Source organism: Rhamphochromis sp. 'chilingali' (genome assembly GCF_963969265.1).
Source record: "Rhamphochromis sp. 'chilingali' genome assembly, chromosome: 1".
NCBI lineage: Eukaryota > Metazoa > Chordata > Actinopteri > Cichliformes > Cichlidae > Rhamphochromis > Rhamphochromis sp. 'chilingali'.
Window position 1 is genome coordinate 57,608,881 of NC_137929.1, and position 22,271 is coordinate 57,631,151.

The 22,271-nt window shown below is 40.4% G+C and overlaps 1 protein-coding gene and 2 long non-coding RNA genes across 4 annotated transcripts; 2 read left to right on the forward strand and 1 right to left on the reverse strand.

Moving 5' to 3' along the window:
• Nucleotides 1-229: 229 nt before the first annotated feature.
• LOC308392874 (uncharacterized protein) lies at nt 230-3,202 on the reverse strand. Of its 2 annotated transcripts, none has more exons than XR_013970875.1 (3): nt 2,368-2,506; nt 1,533-1,883; nt 230-1,294 (listed from the first exon to the last, which is right to left on the reverse strand). XR_013970875.1 is itself a non-coding variant. In XM_080876164.1 (3 exons), the coding sequence occupies exons 1-3, from the start codon at nt 2,989-2,991 to the stop codon at nt 1,068-1,070; spliced, it is 642 nt and encodes a 213-aa protein (XP_080732290.1). In that variant the 5' UTR covers nt 2,992-3,202; the 3' UTR covers nt 230-1,067. The 2 variants fall into 2 exon arrangements, 1 of the variants encoding a protein (XP_080732290.1); XM_080876164.1 differs by lacking the exon at nt 2,368-2,506 and adding an exon at nt 2,928-3,202.
• Nucleotides 2,423-6,193, forward strand: LOC308392972. Its single transcript, XR_013970886.1, has 3 exons — nt 2,423-2,561; nt 4,648-4,740; nt 5,160-6,193. It is a non-coding gene; the product is annotated as an uncharacterized lncRNA (long non-coding RNA).
• A 2,740-nt stretch (nt 6,194-8,933) lies between these two features.
• Nucleotides 8,934-17,732, forward strand: LOC308392977. The gene is made up of 4 exons (XR_013970888.1): nt 8,934-9,314; nt 12,423-12,527; nt 16,742-16,817; nt 17,530-17,732. It is a non-coding gene; the product is annotated as an uncharacterized lncRNA (long non-coding RNA).
• The last annotated feature ends 4,539 nt before the right edge of the window (nt 17,733-22,271 follow it).

A 22,271-nucleotide genomic window follows, 5' to 3' on the forward strand; every position in this document is an offset into this window, starting at 1 on the left:
CATCCCACCTTATACTAATAGCACCACACTGATACATTGTAGACACAGCATAAAACATGGAAGCCTGCATTCTCTCTGAAGGCCACCAGATGGCGATAGTTGGGAAAAACTCACTTTAAAAGCAGAAGCAAAGATGATTTCACACAAACTCACTTTTGACTGATTCCAGCTCAGCTTATTCAGTTTCATTTCAGATTTACTCATGAAGCAACAGGAAGCAACATTCAGGTTAAGAAAATTTATTTACAGAACAAAAACAGACTGTACAGGTGAGAAAGGGCCTTGATGCATGTTCAATCATCCAGGTAAGTAAATCTCCAAAAGTTGACTCTGTTCACCTGGACGTGGTGTTTTCAGTGGGAGAAACGCTTCGTCACTCATCCAAGTGACTGCAGGTTTCCCCAACCTTATAAACAGGACATTTACAAGCTACGTCCAGATGAACAGAACCAACGTTTTGGAATACAGGTTAGAAAATATTTTTTATAAAAGAGAATTCATGTATACAAAAACCCACTCATTTTTTCATCAATAATAACGTAAAACAAAATCTGTACCAGGAATAATTTTAAAAGTGTATAAATAAACAGAAATAAATAAAAGCTCCGTGTAATTTAATATATACAAATATATATTATAGATGTCTATTTAAACTACAGAAAGAGTCTGAGGCTTCAGCTCAGCAGGAGCAGAGGTCACGAGCTAACAGCTACACACACAGCAGAAACAGGACACGTCTGAAATTCAAGCAAACTAAAGAAAAAGAAGGAAATGTACGACATTAGTTCAATCTTCTTTTGGAATGAATCCATCTTTAAAACTGTTCAACACAACGTGATGAAATCGTTCACAAAGATGCTGAACAACAAATCCAGGATGTCCTCGTCTGTCTCTGCTCTGAGAAGCTGGAACAGCAGCAGGAGACTCAGATCAGCTGGAAGCCCTCTGAGAGAGTTCAAGGAGGCGAATCCTGAATCCTGACTCTGTTTCTCTGTTGGACTGTTTGTCGATGTTTGCACCAAACAAAAATAACATTTAATAACTTGTGAAAATCTTATTTTCACATTTTAAACAGGCTGCTGTTCAGCTGGAGGCTGGTATGAACCCTGACTCTGTGGTTTAAGTTTACTGTAGATTAAAACACCAACAACAACAACAACAGCAGCAACAATAACGCCAACAGGAAGACCAACTTTCAGTCCAACTTTCAGTCCAACAGATCCATCCTCCTTCCCTCCTGCTTCCTTCTCTTCTGCCTCCTTCCCTCCGTCCTCTGTGTGTCCTCCTGGCTGACCTGCAGGTGAGAAACAGGTGTGAGGTGTCAGCTGTCAGGTAGGTGATGAGTGAAGAACAGAACAGAATCCATTTCCTCTTCAAACTGCTGTCAGACATTATCTACTGCACTCTGATCACATCACTCAGACCAGCTGCTTTCTACAAAGTCTCATCAACAACATCTTTACAAACAAACATCAACAAGCAGGAAGCAGCTTCACCTCTGATCACACACACACTCAACTCTACTCACTCACCTGGAGGATCAACTCTCAGGTTTATGCTGCATATGAGCGTCTCTGGAGCATTATTTTGATTTTCTCCTCTTGGGTAGACTCGACACTCATATGTTCCATTATCAGTAGTCGTCACATTGTTCACAATCAGAGACATGTCTCCATCCTTCATTTGTCTGTCCTGCAGATCCACCCGGTTCTTAAAAGATGGATGCTGGTTTTCTGGATCAAAGTGCCCATTCCGATACAAAAGGACATATTCTTCTCCCAGGCCATTTTTTTTCCACTCTACAGCTGTGTAAGTGTTGTTGTTTGGAACTAGACATGTCAGAATGGTCTTCTGTTTGGACACAGCTATGATGTTTTCCTGGACTGAAAGAGGAAACGACACAGATTAGAGAGGTTAAAGGTTTAAATGATGAATCAAAACTGTACATTTTTGAAGCCATCTGTGAAACACGATGGAGGCTCTGTTAGTTTTTGGAGTTGCGTGTCAGTCAGTGTTGTTGATCTTGTCTGAATGGATGAAATTATGAACACAGAGAAGATCAGATTTTGATCCACCATGAAAGAATCTGATCGGTAACATCATCATTTTTCAGGCAATGATCCTGATCTTAATAGAAAAACACACGAGGGGAGGCCGGTCCGTGACTGATACCCACACGGCTTCAGCATTAATGATCATTTCCATGTAAATGTGAAGCGATTCAGACAGTTTCCTCCTGCTCACTGGGACAGGAAGTACAACCCTTTTTTAAGACTAGCAGGAAAACCTCGGGCTCGTTTGTGACAGCGTTGCGTTTACTCGCTCCTTCTTCTGACGGATTTTCTAGTTTATAAAGTTTCGTTTTACCTCAGCCCTTAAAGAGATGGTAGAAACAACTTCCGAGCGAAAACTCTGCATTGTTAGAAGGTTTAACGAGGATATCCAGACGACTTAGAAGAAGTAGGACCGGGAGAGGACCAGGCCTCTGCTCTGCTTTAGAAGGTTCCGGAAAACCCCGCCCCCTTCTCTGACGTCAACCCCCCCGTGCGGGACTCTTCAGAGTAAGTACAACACTGAGCGAACATCAGCACAGATGTGGAGTTTGTTTCACACATTTGTGTCCTGCTCACAGTGACAGCAGACTGCTGTTAGTCCAGTAGGAAATGAGTCCGCTGCATTTAACACATTCAGTCAGTGAAGCAGCGAGCAGCCACCAGTCCAGCGCCCCGGGAGCAGTGTGTACAGACGGTACCTTACTCAGGGATACCTCACGGTCGGTGAAGCCCCGACCTTCCGATCATAACACAAGCACCCCACTGATCTATCTCTGCCACCTCAGTGTGTTGTCAGTGTGTAGTTACAGTGGATCGCAGTGTGTTGTCAGTGTGTAGTTACAGTGTAAAAAACAAAAAATCAGTTTAACTCACTTGAAGAAACAGCCGAGAGAAGGCAGGTGAAAATCACAGAGCAGCAGGCTGATGTCAGGTCCATTACTTGTACTTCTGTGGGTGCTGAGATCAGAGTGTTTCTAAAGTTCGCGGGAAAAGTTTCTGAAAATTTGACTGGAAAATTGTTGCCAAAGCCGGAACTGATCTACAGTCAGCGACCTGCATCTGTCAGCGACCTGCTGTTAAAATCCTTAAAACCCTTCATATAAATGAACTTTGGCGGGGACCGCCCAGCCCTTCAGCCTATCAGTTGCTAATACGTATGTGCCAGATATCATCGCGGGAATTTAAAAGAGATTTGTTTAAATAGGTCTATATCTCTCATGAACGATATCCACTTATTTTGAGCAAGAAAGAATATTTCTGTCACTAGAATAGAACTGCAATCAGTTATATTTGATATATATATTTGATATATATTTGATATATATATTTGAGATATATTTGATATATATATTTGAGATATATATATATATATATATATATATATATATATATATATATATATATATATATATATATATATATATATATATATATATATATCTCAAATATATATATATATATATATCTCAAATATATATATATATATATATATATATATATATATATATATATATATATATATATATATATATATATATATATATATATATATATATATATATATATTTGAGATATATATATATATATATATATATATGGGTAAAAGTGTCATTAATATTAAAATGTCCTTTTAAAATGAGATGTGGCCAAGAAGTTTGAAGAAATATAACATCACAGTTGTATGAGGATATTTAAGTCACCACAAAGGACTGAATTAATTACATTGTGGTACAATTACACAGTGTCATCAAGATACTTCAACAGCAGCTCATTTCTTTATTTTATTTATAACTCATTCATAAATGCTGTTCACTACAGTCTGTTTAACAATATAACTATTAGAGAAAAACACAGAAACATCAGAAATTAATTTTTGGTCCAACACACACATTTCTGTATTTCTAATGAACTCTTTCAGTCTAAATGTTCATTCTAATATAGATTCTCAGTTTGAATCAGTGAAGTAGAACATGAGCAGAGGAAAACAAAGATGTTTTATATGTACAGTCAGGGTTAAAGTGGATTCAGCAGGTGAGGAACATTCAAAGTGTTTGTAGTGGCTCAGCACAGGAAAATAATCAGAGTCGTTTCTAACGTGAGCTTCAGGTTTTCAGTGTCCAGGCTGTGATCAGCTGACCTGCTGCTCTTTGTGGATGTACACAACTGAATTCAACCAGATGTGAGCAGATGTTTCACGAGCTATCCTGCCATAGTGTCTTCACAACATGTTGCTTATAGTGTGTTTATACCAGACAGCAAACAGGTGGAGTAAAAGTAGAATTCAGTGAATGAATCCAAGCATCATGTAAATGAATCTCAGCTACAACATTGACCCTGAGCTCCACAGGACTGATGTGTGAAGCTCATTTCTCACCACAGTGCTGATTGTAGTGTGTGTGTAACGTTAGAAAGAGTCTTGGTTTTGGACCTTGTAGTAAAATGTGAGCTGCTGAAAACTGCTGCCAGTTTCTAAGAAAGATGTTTGTGATGCTACGACTCTTCTTTATATCACACGTGTGGCAGCACTGCTAACAACTGTTCTACCTGCAAAAACCTGGACTGGTTTATTTATCTTTGTGTGTCTCATGTGCAGAGAGCGATCAGCTGCAGTCTGCTCAGCAGTGAGAAAAGAAGACGTCAGTGATGGACGAATCATCGTCAAAGAGAAGAAAAACAAAGACGAGAGGTTCAGCTGCTCTTCTTTTACTACAAACATCATAAATCCCTGAACATAACCCCCCCTGTGCATAGGTGGCTTTAGACAGGGGCCAGTAGAGAACGATGTAGAGAGAGAGGATGGAGATGATGAGGAGCTGAGGAGCAGGATGACAGAGAGACAGAGGAGTTAGTTAGAGAGGATGCAGAGAGGGACAGTCCTGAGAGTGAGGAGGAAGACGAGCTGTGAGGGAGAGGAAGAGGGACAACCAGCGGTTTGTGATGTTGAACAGACCTGTGTGACTGCGAGTGTCGTGTCATTACAATTCATACAGTCATTGTAACTGACAGTAATGAACAATAATGACAGAATAAAGTAATAAGTTAACAATGATCAGTTATTGTCCTCAGTTACAGCCTCATGTTTGCTCTGCATTCATCTCTTATCAGACGTACAAAGATGATCCACCAGTGCTGCCCAGTTTGAGGACATTTCCAGTCACATTAATGGGGGACAGGAGACGCAGCTTCCATCAAAGCTGGTATGAAAGTCATCGTTGGATTCTCTGTAATTATGGACTCTGCCTGTTTCAGGCCACCAAATATGTCAGACGTGGATTTTAAACATTGTGCACATGCACAGTATGTGAAACCTTTACTTTGAAATTCATTTGGATATTTATTTTTGATTTTATGTTAGTGCCTAAAATATTTTCAATTAATATATAAAACAATGAAATATTGCTCTCCTTGTTTTGTTCGGTAACCCTGGGTGTGGGAGGTGGAATACTATACAGCAATACTGAGACTGAAGTAAAGGTATGAGGAAGAGCAGTATGTGAAACCTTTACTTTGAAATTCTTTTGGATCTTTATATAAATGAGTGAAAATAAATTCACTTAATATATTAAACATTTAAATATTAGCCTGCGGTTAGTTTGGTCTGGATCTGCCACTGCCCCGTGATAATCGTGGAATACTGAGACTGAAGTAAAAGTATAAGGAAGAGGGGAAAAACATTAACATTTCTCTTTTTATATAAACTGTGTGAGGATGGAGGGATTTTCCTCATCCTCACTCTCCAGGAAGTGTCAGCAGACAGTCAGATTCATGATTTCATGTGTTTAATCTTGTGGTTAAAACGTGTCAAACACAAAGCTTCACGTCTCTGTGGATGTTGTGATCTGAAACTTTGTCATTTACTACAAATGCATCAGCAGAAAATTGCAGTTACTTCATCCACAATAAAGACATCACACAGGTTAACTTCAGCCACAAACTAAAAGCAGGAGGAACAATTTCACTTTCACAACTGTCTTTATGTAAAATGTGTTTCAGATCTCCTAAACAGACTGTGAACATTACAAAACTGACAGTAAATGCATCACAGAGGCATCTGTTTACATTAAAGTGCCCCCTGGTTGTGGTCATTTGAATAAAGTCTGAATTTTAATGAGAAGCTGATTAAAAAACAGAGAAACTGAGTCTGAGTCGGAGCACCATGTTTTCACTGACACTGAATACAACAAAATATATGACCACAGATTTGTGTTTACAGTTTTTAAAATGTAATTATAGTAATATACACTGACTGGCCAGTTTATTAAGTACAGCTTCCTCGTACTGATTTTCGGCCTCCAGAACTGTTTTAATGCTTCACAGCAGAGATTCAACAAGGTGCTGCAAACATTCCTCTGAGACTTTGGTTCATGTAGATGTGAGAGCATCACACAGCTGCTGCAGATTTATCAGCTGCACAGACATGATGTGAATCTCTCGTTCCAACACATTTGTTTGAGATGTGGAGACTGGAGGCGACCTGAGTACAGTGAACTCATCGTCATGGTCAAGAAACCAGCTGGAGATGATTTGAGTTTTGTGACATGGAGTGCAATCAGAGGATGGTTACAGATGAACGCAGTCAGCAGCAACACGCTGTGGTGTTTAATCGATGCTCTGATACGAGGCAGGATGGATCCATGTGACCGTCACAGCACAAATCAGAACTCATCAGACCTGGAAATGTTTCTCCAGTCTGCTGTTGTCAGACTTTGGTGAGCCTGTGTGAATCACAGCCTCAGTTTCCTGTTCTCAGCAGAACCAGACTTGTCCTGATGGGAACACAGAACCAGTTCTAGTTTGGTCACCAGCACTGCATCCATGGAAAAAGGGAACTGGTCCCAAATCTACAGGATGTTAACTCAGGAGAATTAACATCCTGTAGATCTGGGAGCCGTTTAGAGCAAAACATGCATTAAAGTATGTTTTTGTCACATTAGTCGAAAAGAAAACATCCAAATCAGTTTTATGTGATGTGTGAAACATCTGGATGAGGTTTCAGTGTTTACGTGTCTGCACATCAGTGCACTTGGTAAATCCTTTGTTCTTTCTCTCTGTAGTCATAAAGGACCAGGTTAACAAATTAAAACATAAACGTGTTTTACAGCATTTATAAAAGCTGTTGTGTTTATAAACTCTGTCACAATTTATGGGATTCATTATGTATTCTTAATATTTATTGGTAAAAAAAAAATATTCGTAGTAACATTGTGAAAAACTGCAACAAAAAAACAAGACATGGATTATTTTGATCCCGAGCTCAGATTTATTAAGGAAGCACCAGGAAACAACAACAATCATATCAACAGACACTTTATTTACAGTAAAAACATTAGAACCACAATCTCCTAAAAACTGCATGAACTGTATGTAAGAAGCTCCTGAGTTCAATTCCACCATTCAATTCAATTCAATTTTATTTATATAGCGCCAAATCACAACATAAGTCGCCTCAAGGCGCTTCATAGATACAGAGAAAAACCCAACAATCATATGACCCCTTATGAGCAAGCACTTTGGCAACAGTGGGAAGGAATACCAGAGGGTCATAGAGGGTTTGGAGGCCAAGAAGGTGTTGTCCATGATGGATGTTAGCTTAGACAACATCCTCTCCTCCCCAACCTGCTTGATGGACTTCAGTGGAAGCTACTCCACCCGGGCCCATGGCTTTCCTGGTTTTCATCTTCATCAGCTGACTTCGCCCCTGGTAAGTTGTGATGGAGAGGCTGCAGTGTAGGCTGTGGGTAGGTGTCTCCTGATGAATGGCACAGGGGGAGGAGGCAGTAGAGTCGTTGAAAGAAAAAGGATCAGTTGAGGTGCTGGAGGCTGGTATGAACCCTGCTTCTGTTGTTTATGTTTCTGTAGATTCAAACACCATCTCCACAAACAACAACAATACCTCCTTTAACACCACTACTGACACCATCAACACCACCAAATCGAAAAAATACTCCAACGGCATCATCACCAACTTCACCAACACGCACGGGACAAACGCCATCGCCAAAAACTGCCACAACAACTCCAGATCCACCTGGTTCTCAAAAGATGGATGCTGCTCTTGTGGAAAAAAGTGTCCATTCCAGTACTTAGGGGCACATTTATGTAGGTCAGCTCTGGACCACTCTTCAATTATTATGATGTTGTTGTTTGGAGCTCGAAATGGCTGGGTGACGTTCTTCTGTCCTGACTGAGCCGTGATGGTTTCCTGGTCTAAAAGATGAAACAACAGAGAAGAGAGGAAGCGGTCACTTCTACAGCAGCCAATCAGGGTGAGGAACAGAGACAACTGCTCTCTCCTTTATGCTGGTTGAATCACATAAACATGACCATAGACCTGTTAAAATCTGCTAAGGAACCACAGAATTCAGACGAACAACAAAGCAATAAAGCAACAAAACAAAACAACTTGTGTTTAGCTCCCAGTGTCAGAAATAGAACAAAAACACAATCTGAAAAGATTTATTAAAAAAGGGAAAATAATTTTTTGCAAACGGCTTTGAACAGCTGCTTATTTGTTGTTTTGGTTCTTATGCTCAGAAACATGTGATGTTTGTCGGGTTATTAAGTTGTGACCACATGATTAAATAATGATAATAAGTTTATGTCTGTGTAGGTTTTCAGACATCCTACCTTAGAATATAAAGCGCCTCGTGGCGACTGTTGTTGTGATTTGGCGCTATATAAATAAAACTGAATTGAATTGAAAATGTGTTGACCAGGCCAACATTCGTTAGTTTTTGCTCCTGATTTCACCATCAGCTCTTCATCTACTACACTGCTCCCTCTGAGAAATCAGTGTCAGATAGATGCAGGTGACGGGGCTGACTAAATGATGCAATGAGCTCCATACATCAGGCCCACGACTCCGTGCCAACCGGGGAGCGCTGTAGTACGTACCATACTGTACACTGCCCCTATCGGTCATCGGCTCGCTCTGCAGGCACACAGGGAACGCGCTTCCGCTGCAATCTTTGTGAGCTCGCTACACGGTTTCTCTCCGTGAGAAGAGAAGCTGTTTGTGTTATTAACGTTTGTGTTATCGTTCGTGGACGGTGGAAAACAGCTTTGCTAGAAGCTTTAAACAAGGATGCCCTTTACTCGAAAACGACGTGGGCTTAACTTTGGATATTGGAGCCTGTTTTTAATCGTGACGTCGACAAAAACGAAGCTTATCAGCAGCTTTCACCGTCTTCATGTTTGCTGACGTGTGGGATCAGGCACAAAGGAGCTGCTAGTATGTTTTTAGAGCCTCTGCATGTCGGGGTAAGTAGAACACAGACACGCAGATTCATAAGAAGGTCGTGTTTCACGTCTGGTTGTAGCGCTGAAACATGGCTGCTGCTCTGGTTGAGCGTTGTGCCATTTATCACCGACGGAGCGTTCCCCAGCGTCGGGAGCGCGCACTGGTCAGGATCCAGGTTACTCCGCTTTCTTTACAACCAGCTAGTCAAGTAGTGATGTTTTAATTTGGTGACAAAGTTACAGTTGGATGTCGTTACATTACCATAAAGTGAAACCTCCTAGAAAAAGAAGTTATAGTTTTAGGAAGTCTTACATCCTTGTTGTTGGTTCAGAGGTTGTTTCAGCAAATTGCTGCGGAAATGTTAAAGTTTGAGTGCATTCTCAAGTGAGGGATTACTTCTTATTGGAACAGGAGGAACGAAGCCCAAATATCAACAGGACCTATTTTCTTTTATCCCTGACCTTCGCTGTCATCCAGTTTCTGGATGGGGAAAACTCAGATAAACTTCACTACAGTGATGTTCTCAGCAGGTACTTGATGCGAGACAAAAAATGACTGTTCCTTAACCAGGCTCTGATGGTTAAATAATCCACACACAGTGCGCGCAAACAGTGCTGCAGTTGTGCGTCTCCTCGAGTTTTAGTACTTCTTTAGTGGCTTGGTTGTTCTCCTGAGATAACGCTGTGATTTGTGCGCCGGGGTGAAGCCAGCCGACCTGTTACTCGCCGCGACCATTAAGCCTCGCGGTAGCGCTTCTCCTCCTTCGCTGATCGCTACGGAAGCACGACATCGTGTCGAAAAGTCAGTTTCGAGCTTTTTATTCTTAATTTTCTCCCGTACCAGAGCACTGCACATGCTAATAGCATTATATTAATCCCAACTTCGGGTTTGCCTGATTAAAATCCCCTGTCATGTGAAAGTAATCCGGGACAGTCCGCTTTTTCTCCGCCACTCTTGTTTGCACCGACAGGCTAACTTTAGCGTGACGTGTCGCCTTGCTGTCGCTAGCTCGGTGGGTAGCTGTGTTTTGATTGAAGAGAACGTTTTCTGTTTTCTGAGGTTTCAGCCGAAAAACGATGTCCATCATGTCTCGGTGGCTCTAACAGTAATCACTTAAACTACACACAAATGCCAACACTAAGCAAAACACACAGAAAACTCGCACCACACAGAGCCGCTTCTACTTCGCAACTAGCGAGCTAACTTGCGCTCGAAGCCCGGTAACCGGCGAGCTTCGCTAATCACGTTTACGTCCCGGTTGCGTGTGTTTAATATGCCAATAACGGAAAATCAATTCATCAGCAATCTAAGAGTTTCATACTCACCTGTTGATGCAAACGCGAAATAACAGACGAGAAGAATCCCGAAGAGCGACGTACGAACACCGCTACCCATCTTGTCGCCGTGAAGACGTTCGCTCGGGACGGTAACGGTGCCAAATACGGTTGTGCCCCGAACTGGTTTCCTGGTTTCCGCATTAAAATGATTGGCCGTATTTACATTGTTGTAAATGACTTGTTGGTGTATATGTGAAACGTGTCAAATAACGCAGGATTTAAGATACTTTGCAAAACAGTTAATTTCTAAATTTTATATATAAATCGTAATAAATCATGTTCACTGAACTCTACTTACCAATATAAGTAAAGACAATACACATAAAAATAAATAGAAACATTGGAAATGACTTCTGTTTAAATGATCAGTTTTGTAAAAACTCCAATAATCCATAAATACATTGATCGGCTCTACTTTCTAAAAGACTGTATGTTTGTTATATTTATTAATAACTGTTCATTTGTTTGTTTGTTTTTTTAAACATTGCAGTCAGATCCTTAAATGTGTTTATATATGTTGATAAAACAGAATAAATTTTCCACAGTCAGTTATTTTATACCTAATATTTTGTCTTCATTGTGTTTTCAGTCACATCATAATTGAGTTGTTGAAGACTTTCAGAAAGGACAGAATGAGGCTGACAGGTGAAAATCGATGATGACAGCTTAAGGATTCACTGTTGTTAACATAAGTGCACTGACACTTAATAATAAAAACAAAACTGCAAAATTAGAGTCCAGATGAGAGTTACAGCTGACATAAGTGACATTATAACTTTTATTTATTATTTTTATAGTTTACATGTTGTGTATATTTAAAGTACCTAAATCTATTTTTAAGAGGGCCACATGGTGACACCCAGGCTTTGCATCCACCACCTGGTCTCTGTGGGGGGTTTGCATGTTCTCCTTGTGTTTGTGTGGGTTCTCTTCAGGTTCCTCCCACAGTCCACAGACATGCAGTCAGTGGGGTTAAGTTCACTGGTGATTCTGAATCGCCCAGAGGTGTGAATGTGAGTGTGAATGGTCATCAGTACCTGGTACCAGGTATTTCTTTAGTACTTGCTCGGCCGGGTTTCCAAGCGATCTGAGCAGGTACTAAACTGTGATGTCACCGATTGGCTGGTCGGTGACGTCGCTCGATGAGTCGTAACAGCGTCATGTGTCCCTGAGACAGACTGAAGTGGATGAGAGTGGATGGGTTCATTTTAGTTTAAACATCTAATGTGAATGTGAAGAGAAAGCAGCACCATGTCTTCTTCATGTATGCAAAGCAGAAACCGCAGCCTGTTATTTAAAGAAGTAAACAACATGTTTAAGCTTTTCATATATATGTTCATCTGTATATGTTGGCTTTGTACAAACATCACTTCTCTGTTCCTGACATCAGCATTATAAATCCAGGGATGGAACTTTTTTCACTAGTAGGATAAGAAATTGTTGGAGGACTGCTGCATTTTCTTCTTTTTTCTCCAACTCTTAATATTTCCAATGTTTTATTCTTTAAGAAAATGATTCATAAACACAAAGTTTTTCCTTGTTAGAAAGTCTAACAGGGGTACGCAGGTGATGCTGAAGAGGTTCATCAAATGGACACTGGTGTAACATCCGTGATGTCGATCAGACGTCCATCTTGGAAATATTCTTTAAAAAAACTATCTGTGTGTTTTTGTAGCAACTTTAAGTAACAGGGCGTTCATACCACGTGTTAGAAGAGAGTAACCGTTACAGTGTGTTAATAGTTGTATATATTTCTAATGTATCTGACCTCGACTCTCTTTGTACCAACAGGAAGGAGGAAGAGGGCAACTTTACTCGGTGTCAGAGACAGAAATGAGAAAAAGCTGAAATGAGTGAGAAGGACGATGAAGGAAACATCTGTGCTGTGTCTGCTCTGTAAGTAGAATCTCTGTGTTTGTTTGAATTCTTGTACTTTGACTGATCTGGTCCTGCACTACAGAGAAAGTTTATTATACCCAGGGTATATTTCTGTTATTCAGATTAGTTGACGCTAACATTGGTAATCAGGATATTCTGTCATATGAAGCTGATATGAGTTGATAAAACTCACTCAGTTAACCCGGGGTTTCCCTCCCTGCACCTCCACATGTGCTGTTTTCACACAGTTATGGATAAATGTATCAACATCAAAGAGACTGTCTGCTGCTGATGAAGTGTGTGTGTGTGTGTGTGTGTGTGTGTGTGTGTGTGTGTGTGTGTGTGTGTGTGTGTGTGTGTGTGTGTGTGTAATATACAGTAATGTAGTACTAGCAAACCCAGTACTGTACCAGTACTCTGTTGTTTTAGTCGAGTTTTATTGTCAACCAAACAATACACACTCGGGTAACAGTGGGACAAAACATCCTCCTTCAAAGGTGAAAAACACTGTAAAATGACATGAAAATATAACAAATTCAAATATACATGTTTACAACTATACAGAAGATAAACTGAGAATAAGTTCAACAGTATTGTGCTTGGATAGAGAGAGTAAGGATGAGGGCTGTTCGATATAACCAGATATATCGTTTCAGTTTACGCTATCGTTTGTTTCGTGGTGTCGCAAAATAAACTGTTTACGTCAATATTTTTTCATGGTTTTGACGGTCACTGTAGTGGCTATGTTCATTTCTTTCTCTTATATTTAATATAACCACACTACGGACGCACAAGCGCCTGTTTTTATGCGTTGTCGTTAGCAACAACAACTGTAAAACCATCGTGTGTCCGCTTGTTTATGTTCCACATAAACTTTTCACAATAAAGCTCAAAATCCTGTTGAGACTTCTCAAAATAAACTGAATCACGTGATAGACTATGCAGTGTTTACGGATGAGAAGCAAAACAGCTACAACTTATGTCTAAAAATGTATCGTTTCATCGGTTAAAACACTCGACTCCAGCTACACGACGTGCAGCTGGAAACACTTCAAGCAAGTCGAGCTGCCCGAGATTCACAGAATTTACAGAAAATGTTACATTTTTGTGATTTATATCGTTATCGGACGATAGATGTTTTATATCGGGATATGAGATTTTGGTCATATCACACAGCCCTAGTAAGGATAGAAAAGGATGATAATACATAAATACAATAGTACACAGAATAAATGCACTGCTCCAAAAACAAAGGGAAAACTTACACAACACAATGTAACTCCAAGCCAATCACACTTCTGTGAAATCAAACTGTCCACTTAGGAAGCAACACTGATTGACAATCAATGCCACACACTGTTGGATTAGACAACAGGTGGGAATTATTAGCAAGACATCCCAATAAAGGAGTGTTTCTGCAGGTGGTGACCACAGACCTTCTCTGTGCTGATGCTTTCTGGCTCATGTTTTGGTCACTTTTCAATGCTGGCTGTGATTTCACTCTAGTGATAGATTGAGACGAAGTCTACAATCCACACAAGTGGCTCAGGTAGTGCAGCTCATCCAGGATCACATCAATGTGAGCTGTGGCAGGAAGGTTTGCTGTGTGTCAGTGTAGTGTCCAGAGCATGGAGGCGCTACCAGGAAACAGGCCGGAACATCAGAAGGCCGTAGGAGGGCAACAACCCAGCAGCAGGACCGCTACCTCCACCTTTGTGGAAGGAGGAACAGGAGGAGCACTGCCAGAGCAAAATGACCTCCAGCAGGCCACAAATGTACACATGTCTGCTCAAATGGTCAGAAACAGACTCCATGAGGGTGGCATGAGGGCCCGACGTCCACAGGTGGAGGTTGTGTTTACAGCCCAGCACCGTGCAGGACGTTTGGCATTTGCCAGAGAACACCGAGATGGCAACTTTGCCACTGGCAATGAAAGCAGAATCACACTGAGCACATGTGACAGACGTGACAGAGTCTGGACACAGCGTGGAGAACCTTCTGCTGCCTCCAACATCCTCCAGCATGATGGTTTGGCAGTGGGTCAGTTATGGTATGGGGTGGCATTTCTTTGGGGGGGCTGCACAGCCCTCCATGTGTTCATCAGAGGTAGCCTGACTGCCATTAGGTACTAAGATGAAATCCTCAGACCTCCCTGTGAGATCATATGTTGGTGCGGGCAGCTCTGGTTTCCTCCTAATGCAAGACAATGCTGAACCTCATGTGGCTGCAGTGTGTCAGCATTTCCTGCAGGACATCATGTCTCGCTCCGTCCACCAACTGCACCACAGACTGTCCAGGAGTTGGCAGATGCTTCAGTCCAGGTCTGAGAGGAGGTCCATCAGGAGACCATCCACCACCTCATCAGGAGCATGTCCAGGTGTTGTAGGTCATACAGACACGTGGAGGCCACACACACTGCCGAGCTTCACTTTGACTTGTTGTAAGGACATTACTGTAGAGTGTTTTTCCTCTTTGAGTGTGACTCCAAATCCAGACCTCCATGGGTTGCTACATTGGATTTCCACTCATCATTTTGTGTGATTTTGTTGTCACCACATTCAACTATCTAAAGTATTTAATGAGAATATTTCATTCATTCAGATCTGGGATTCTTATTTTTGAGTTCCCTTTACTTTGAGCAGTGTGCAACACAGACAGAGTCAACAGTGTTGGAAATGAGAGGACCTTCAGTCGTCTCAGGAAGGAGTGTGTACTATATTACTCTTTAGGACATTAGTCCTTCGCTACACCAACGAGTCCTCAGCAGCTGTTTATTTATTGATGGTACGACTTATTTTATTACAACACTGGTAGAATAAACAGTTTTTACTGAATAAAGTTACAAGTTTAAGAGTCAGTAACTCACTTTAAATATTGTTTGTATTTGATATTGATTGAGCCTCGTCTTCATATTTGCTGCAGCCATGATTGTGACCCTTCTGTTATAATCCTGACTTCAATAATATGAAAATTATTTAAACATTATATTTAGAACAATGTAAATGTGTGAAATGAAGAATACATTGAAATGATATAAATAATGTAACGTCAAAGATGAATTATTGCTATAGAAGATTTAATACTTAACTGGTCGCTTCATGAAGGCTGAATATGAAATATTTGCTCTGTAGGACATAACATAGCATCTATAACACTTTCTAACAAACAAACATATTCTAATAATAAACTAAACAAAGGAATTCACTTTCACTCGTTCATCAGTAAAGTCAGAGGTTGAGCTGGAGCTCGTGTCCCGTCACAGCCGTCGCTCACACCAGATGTGAGAGTAGTGCGTTTGTTCGGTGCAGCATAACAAACTGGCTAATTAAAGTCTATATTTACACTTTTTATTGGAATACTTTATTTAATTCTATATGAGTAACAATAACAAAGTGAGCTGCACTGAAAACAGGTGAGCGTGTCAGTGTTCACAGTAATATTCACAGGAAATCTTAACACTTGTTAGACTTTTTAAGCCATGAGGAGGTTTTGCTAAACTCAGAATCTCCTCTAAGCTGCACTCTGACAACAGTCCAGCTCCATCAATGATCCCATTGTAGTTCTTATTTCTTACATGATGTTTATAGTGAGTGGGCTTCTTTGCATGCTGCTCAGTGTCTTTGTCCCTTTGATGGGGTGTTGTTGTCACCCTGCTGGGTCCATAGGAGCCTCTACCAGGAGGCTGAGGGGCAGCGTTGGAGGTCATCAGTGTTTTTAGCCTGAAGTTAGCAGAAAGGCTAAACTTGACTCTGTTGCATTATAGAGACAGAAGTTTAAATAGTGTTTAACAGGACAATCGAGGCTAAAATGGTTTAAAAGATGAACTCATTAAAAAACACTAACAAATCTTCATGATTCAAATACTGAGAAGCTTCAACAACAAATATGTGTTCAAGCCAGCATGATGTTTGCTCCTGTAACTGATTGTTTTTCCATCTTGTTCTCTGAATATTTACCAAAGGCTCCATAACTAATGTCATTCATTTTGTTTCTTATCATTGAAACTGTTGTAGAAAATCCACTTTGTTAAGAAAACAGAGAAGCGACGTCTTTATATGAGACTTCAGAAAAATGTTGTACAAGACAAACTGAACAACATCAGAGCGACATCACGACTTCCTGTAACTTTTCTCTGTCCAGCTAAACATGAGTACCTTCCATTTTCTCCTGCAGAGGATTCTGGGTAAAGTCAATCGTGCACTGACGTCCTGTGTGTGTGTTTTATTGTGCAGATGCAGCTGCAGTCGGCTCAGCAGTGAGAACTGAAGACGTCAGTCAAAGAGAAGGAAAAACAGTCAGAGCTGAGAGGTACAGCTGCTCTTCTTTTAGTACAAACACCATAAATCTGTTGCTCACAATCAAACTTTTCCTTCACTTTTAAGTTTGTGTCACTTTTCAAACCATCGTTACGAGTGCTTCCCAGAGACGATGAGTGAAAGAGCAAAGAGTAAAATATGAATCAAACTACAGCCACACAGACTCAAGCGTCATGTGGTGAATAACTTCCAACAGCTGGATGAATAAGATGAGTTAAAGTTTATATATTAGTCTTTAACAAGGATTTAAAAGACGACACTGATGAGGCGAGCCAGATTTCTTCAGGCAGGTCGTCCCAGGATCGAGGAGTCCTCACAGCAAACATTCAGTCGCCTTTAAGTGTGAGCTGGGAACAGTGAACAGGTTTGTGGCTGCAGCATCTCAGGATGTACACACTGACTGGGACACAAGCACCAGTTCCACTAAATATTCTGGTGCCAGTAACCTGTTAAGATGGAGCAATTTGATGTTATTTAATCAGTTTATTTTCATCCTGCAGTTAAAATGTATCAAAACAAGATTGTGTGTCTGCAGATGCTGTGTGATCTGACACACCTGCACAAAATGTGTCAAAGTTCAATAAGTTACATTATTGTAACTGTGATGCGTTCACTGACGTGTCCTGATGCTTTGCTGTATATAAAGAGAACAGAGAGGCTCTGCTTTGTGCTTATATTCTCCTCCTGTGTGTTTGTGTGTGCAGAGTTTCTACCAGAGCCAAATGTCATCTACTCCTCACTGAAGTCGTCCACCAGTCCAACCACTGGGATCCAGCTGCTGCTCTCTAACTGGTCCCCACAGCAGCTCAGACCTGACACATTCACTGTAAACACACTGGTTTATATTCTGTTTGTTTCCTCATGAAGGAAACCTCACACAACCACTGAGGCCAGAAAGTTCAAATGGAGAGTTTTTGTTATTTTCTTTTATAAAGAAGCTGGAAAAATTTAACTTTCTTAATTTAGTTTTTAAATTTTTTATATAAAAAAGAAAAATTTTCTTCATCAGGCCTTTCAGAATAAAAGCATGACCAAGACGTAATTTATACATAAACAATAATAAATGGTATGTAACTAAAATATAGATGCAATCCATGTTTTCATGTCTTCAGTAACTTTGCTGTTATTTATGTTATTTCTAAGTGTGCTGTCGTCTCCACAGCAGTGATCTGGTTTCTCTGTAGGTTCAATAAACTTTGGTCTCACTTGATCTTCTCGTGTGCTTCTGTGGGTTTCACAAAGATGTCTGATGGAAAACGTGAGTCGTTTTCTTTTCCTGGTGGGAACATAGAACCAGTCCTAGATTGGTCACTGACTCTGTAAATACTGAGGTACGACCATGAACACAGCTGTCTGAGCCCTCGTGCAAAGTCCTGGTTGAGCCAGTTACACCGACACCTTTTTATGACCAAGTTATTTATTTTTTGTTTTCTGTTCGTAGCATCAAGAGACTACAGCTGTATAAACTTGTTATATAATGACAGTTAATGTCTAAATGTTGTCAAAGTGAGAGAAAGTCAGTGAGCAGGTTTTTAATGCAGTTTGATTCTTGCTTAGATCCAGTTTACACATCAGCTCAGTGAGGTTTGTTTGGGTCCAGCTCAGATTCAGTTTCACTGCAGAATTATTCATGAAGCAGCAGGAAACAACAACCATCTGGAGGCACTTTTACAGTAAAAACATGAGAAACAGAAAGTCCCTGAAAACTGCACGAACTGAGTCAACAGGTCAGAAAGTTACATTAAAAAAATAAACATGAAACCTCATCTACTATTGTAACGTGCATTAAAAGTAAATATATTAAAGAACAATAACAAAGTTAAGAAGTGTGTTCAGTGCTTAAAGCTGTATATAATCAGAAGCTCCTCTGATACAAACATGAGAGAAGCAGCAGGTAGTTTGATATTAACCTCCTAGGACCTGGCGTCTGTGATCCACACAAATCTGTGGTCACAACTGTGAGTTAAGTGGTGTGATATATGGAGGCGATTGTGCATGTTTCACTTTGCTGGTATAATGAGGTTTGGTATTACAGGGGAGGTCATTTCACTCTGGACAGCAGAGGGCAGCAGAGTGCTGTGGGGACTGAGTTGTGAGCTCGTGGTTCTGGTAAGACTGACCAGGCGAACAGCAGCGTGGTTCCTGTGTTCACTCTCTCTCCTGTTTTACAGGATTGTAATCTGGCTGCGCCCTCTACAGCTGGGCCTGTAACACATCCACACATGTGGACATCACATTTTGGGTCGTCTAGACCAAAATACAGAATTTTACTCTACAGGGACCTGATATCCACGTACGAGGACGTTATACTGACACTGTTCTATGAAATTTAAAAGGAATGTCCTCATATGTGGATCTCATTTTTCTTAGAAACAAAAATCAGATTTAAAAAAACAAAACAAAAAACAATCTCTTAATTCTCTGTTTTCACATTCATCAGGTCCCAATCAGCCCAAATATCAAAGAGAAATTAAAAATGCCATGAAAGAGTTTGAGTGTTAGCAGGTTAAAGTAAAAGTTAAAGAGACGTTAGCTCAGCAGGAGGTCGAAACTCTATGATGTACGTTTAAACATAAAACCTGAAAATGTTTCCTGGATTGTTTGTTGACATTTTACACCAAAGAAAATTTTAAAATAATTACAAATATTTTTTTGGCACTTCTTAATGGCATGTGTGACATGTCTGCACATGTTTCATTTACATCATAGGTGTCAAACTCTGGCCCGTGGGCCAAATTTGGCCCGCAGCCTAATTACATTTGGCCCGTGAAGCCATACCAAATTCCTATTAGAGCTGGCCTACTGGTATTATACAGCTAATATATATATATTGTTTAGTATTAAGCTTTTCTTGTTCCATATTCAGTTTTTCAGCAAAACATGTTTGTCCATTAGAAAAGATTCATTCTTATATCTGGAGGAATAAATATATTTCAATAAATATTGACGTTAGCTCACGACTTTGTTTCAGTTTTGAATTTTGGCCCACTGTGTATTTGAGTTTGACACCCCTGATTTACATGATTGGAAAACCACAACTGTCTTTACCCTGAGTGCTCAGTGTCTCCTCTGAGAAGCTGAAACAGCTGGAGACTCAGATAAGCTGGAAAAAACTGAAACATTTCAAACAGACTCAAGTTCAAGTGGAAGCTGGTATGAACCCTGCTTCTGTCGTTTACGTTTTTGGTAGATCAAAAAAACACCAACAACAACAACAGCAGAAACAACAATAACAGCAACTGGAAGACCAACTTTCAGTTCAACACCTCCATCCTTCTTCCCTCCATCCTCCTTCCTTACACCCTCCCTCCCTCCATCCTCCCTCCATCCTCCTTCCCTCCATCCTCCTTCCCTCCATCCTCTGTGTGTCCTCCTGTCTGACCTGCAGGTGAGAAACAGGTGTGAGGTGTCAGCTGTCAGGTAGGTGATGAGTGAAGAACAGAACAGAATCCATTTCCTCTTCAAACTGCTGTCAGACATTATCTACTGCACTCTGATCACATCACTCAGACCAGCTGCTTTCTACAAAGTCTCATCAACAACATCTTTACAAACAAACATCAACAAGCAGGAAGCAGCTTCACCTCTGATCACACACACACTCAACTCTACTCACTCACCTGGAGGATCAACATGAAGGTTGATGCTGCTGATGGATTTCCATGAGCGTGTTTTTCTCACAAAGACATGACACTCATATGTACCACTATCAGCAGTCGTCACATCCTTCAGAATCAGAGACGCGTCTCCATCCTTCATCTGTCTGTCCTGCAGATCCACCCGGTTCTTAAAAGATGGATGCTGGTAATCTGGAACAGACAGATCATCCCGGTACAAAAGGACATATTCTGACTCCAGATCAGCTCTGCTCCATTTTACTACTATGTTGTTGTTTGGAGCTCGACATGTCAGAATGACGTTGTGTCCAGACTCAGCTGTGACGTTTTTGTGGTCTGAAAAGGAAACACAGAGCAGAGAGGTTACAGATGAAAGTTTGATCTGTTCACTTCTACACCAGCCAATCAGCAAAGAGTTGTACACACTGGGTTCAGCACATTAGGCTAAATGTTCATCACACACACACAATATGAACCTGCATCTGTGAAACAAACTGTGTCCTGATTGTTCTCACATTAAGAAATGAATCAAACAAACATGTTGAGGTAGTCCGACTCGAATGTCAAGGAAGGTTGTAGCGAAGCAGACTACACAGAAATTTCAGGTTTGCAGACGTGAGCAATTTATTTACAATGAACTCCGTTTAATGTGTAACTTAACAAAACTTTCCCCAAAAGTAACTCGATTAACAAAACCCATCAGTTCATGGACCTGGTAACACAGCTCACCTCTCCTCTCCTCTGAATCTGGCTTTAAATAGGGCCATCAATTTCCCTCCAATTAGCCCAGCCTGTACCTCTCACTTAAACTGAGGGATCTAAAACTCTACACAGATGATTAAAAAGACACAAAACCTCCTCACACTTCTAATTGACACATTTACGTAACTAAATGGCTCCGTTTACATAAACAAGATTCAACAAACCCCTTCAGAACTTGAAACAAACAAAATGAAGCATTTCTATGGAAAAAGAAACCCCTCCGCTTGATGTCACATCAGCAGGACTTAAAACAACAAAATGCTAGGCAGGCGTTTTCCACCTGCACACCAGTTGGTGGCGATAATGCACCATTTGCACCAACCGGCAATAAACCCTATACAGAAGAAGGCGGCGTTTCCCACACGAAGACTGGAAAGAAACAACAAAGTATGAACAAATGACTTAATCTGTGATGAAATAAAATATAAAGAAACATGTAACTGGGTATTTGTCTCAATTTGCAGAATGTTTGTTTTGCCGGCAACAGACAAACCCGGGATAGTGAGTGCAGCAATGTTACTCAACAAATGGCAAATCAAAGCAAATAAATAGAAACAGAGAAACGTGCAAAAAAAAAAAAAAAAAAAGGTCAACTCACATGGGACAAAGGGAGAGCATTGCAACTGCTCATCCACTTTGTTACAGCACCTAATAAAATATATGACATATTTGTGAAATTTCATGTGTTATTAGCCTTTATCTGTGTGCCCAAACTTACTAAAATGCTGTCAAGGTGATGATGAGCTGTCATGTCAGGCATATGAAACAAACATACACATACCTGCATATACTGTGCCTTGAAAAGGTTTTCATACCCCTTGAACTTTTACACATTTTGTCGCCTTACAACCACAAACTCAAATGTTTTCACTGAGTTTTTCTGTGACAGACCAACACAAAGTAGCACAAACTTGTAAAGTGGTACAAAAATGATACATGGTCTTTAAAAAATAAACAAATAAAAACTCTGAGAAGAACTTTTAATCAATGAATCAATAATAAACCTTTACAGCAGTTTGTCCATGTTTATCTAACACCACTTAAACTTTAAAGTTTAAACTTTAAAG

Bases quoted from the DNA above. Each gene is read 5' to 3' on its own strand.
- LOC308392874 (XM_080876164.1), bottom strand. From the start codon at position 2,991: ATGGACCTGACATCAGCCTGCTGCTCTGTGATTTTCACCTGCCTTCTC. The intron at 1,884-2,927 runs GTGAGTTAAACT...TTCCTCTTTCAG, and splicing joins TCTCTCGGCTGTTTCTTCAA to TCCAGGAAAACATCATAGCT. The intron at 1,295-1,532 runs GTGAGTGAGTAG...TCTCACCTGCAG, and splicing joins CCTGAGAGTTGATCCTCCAG to GTCAGCCAGGAGGACACACA.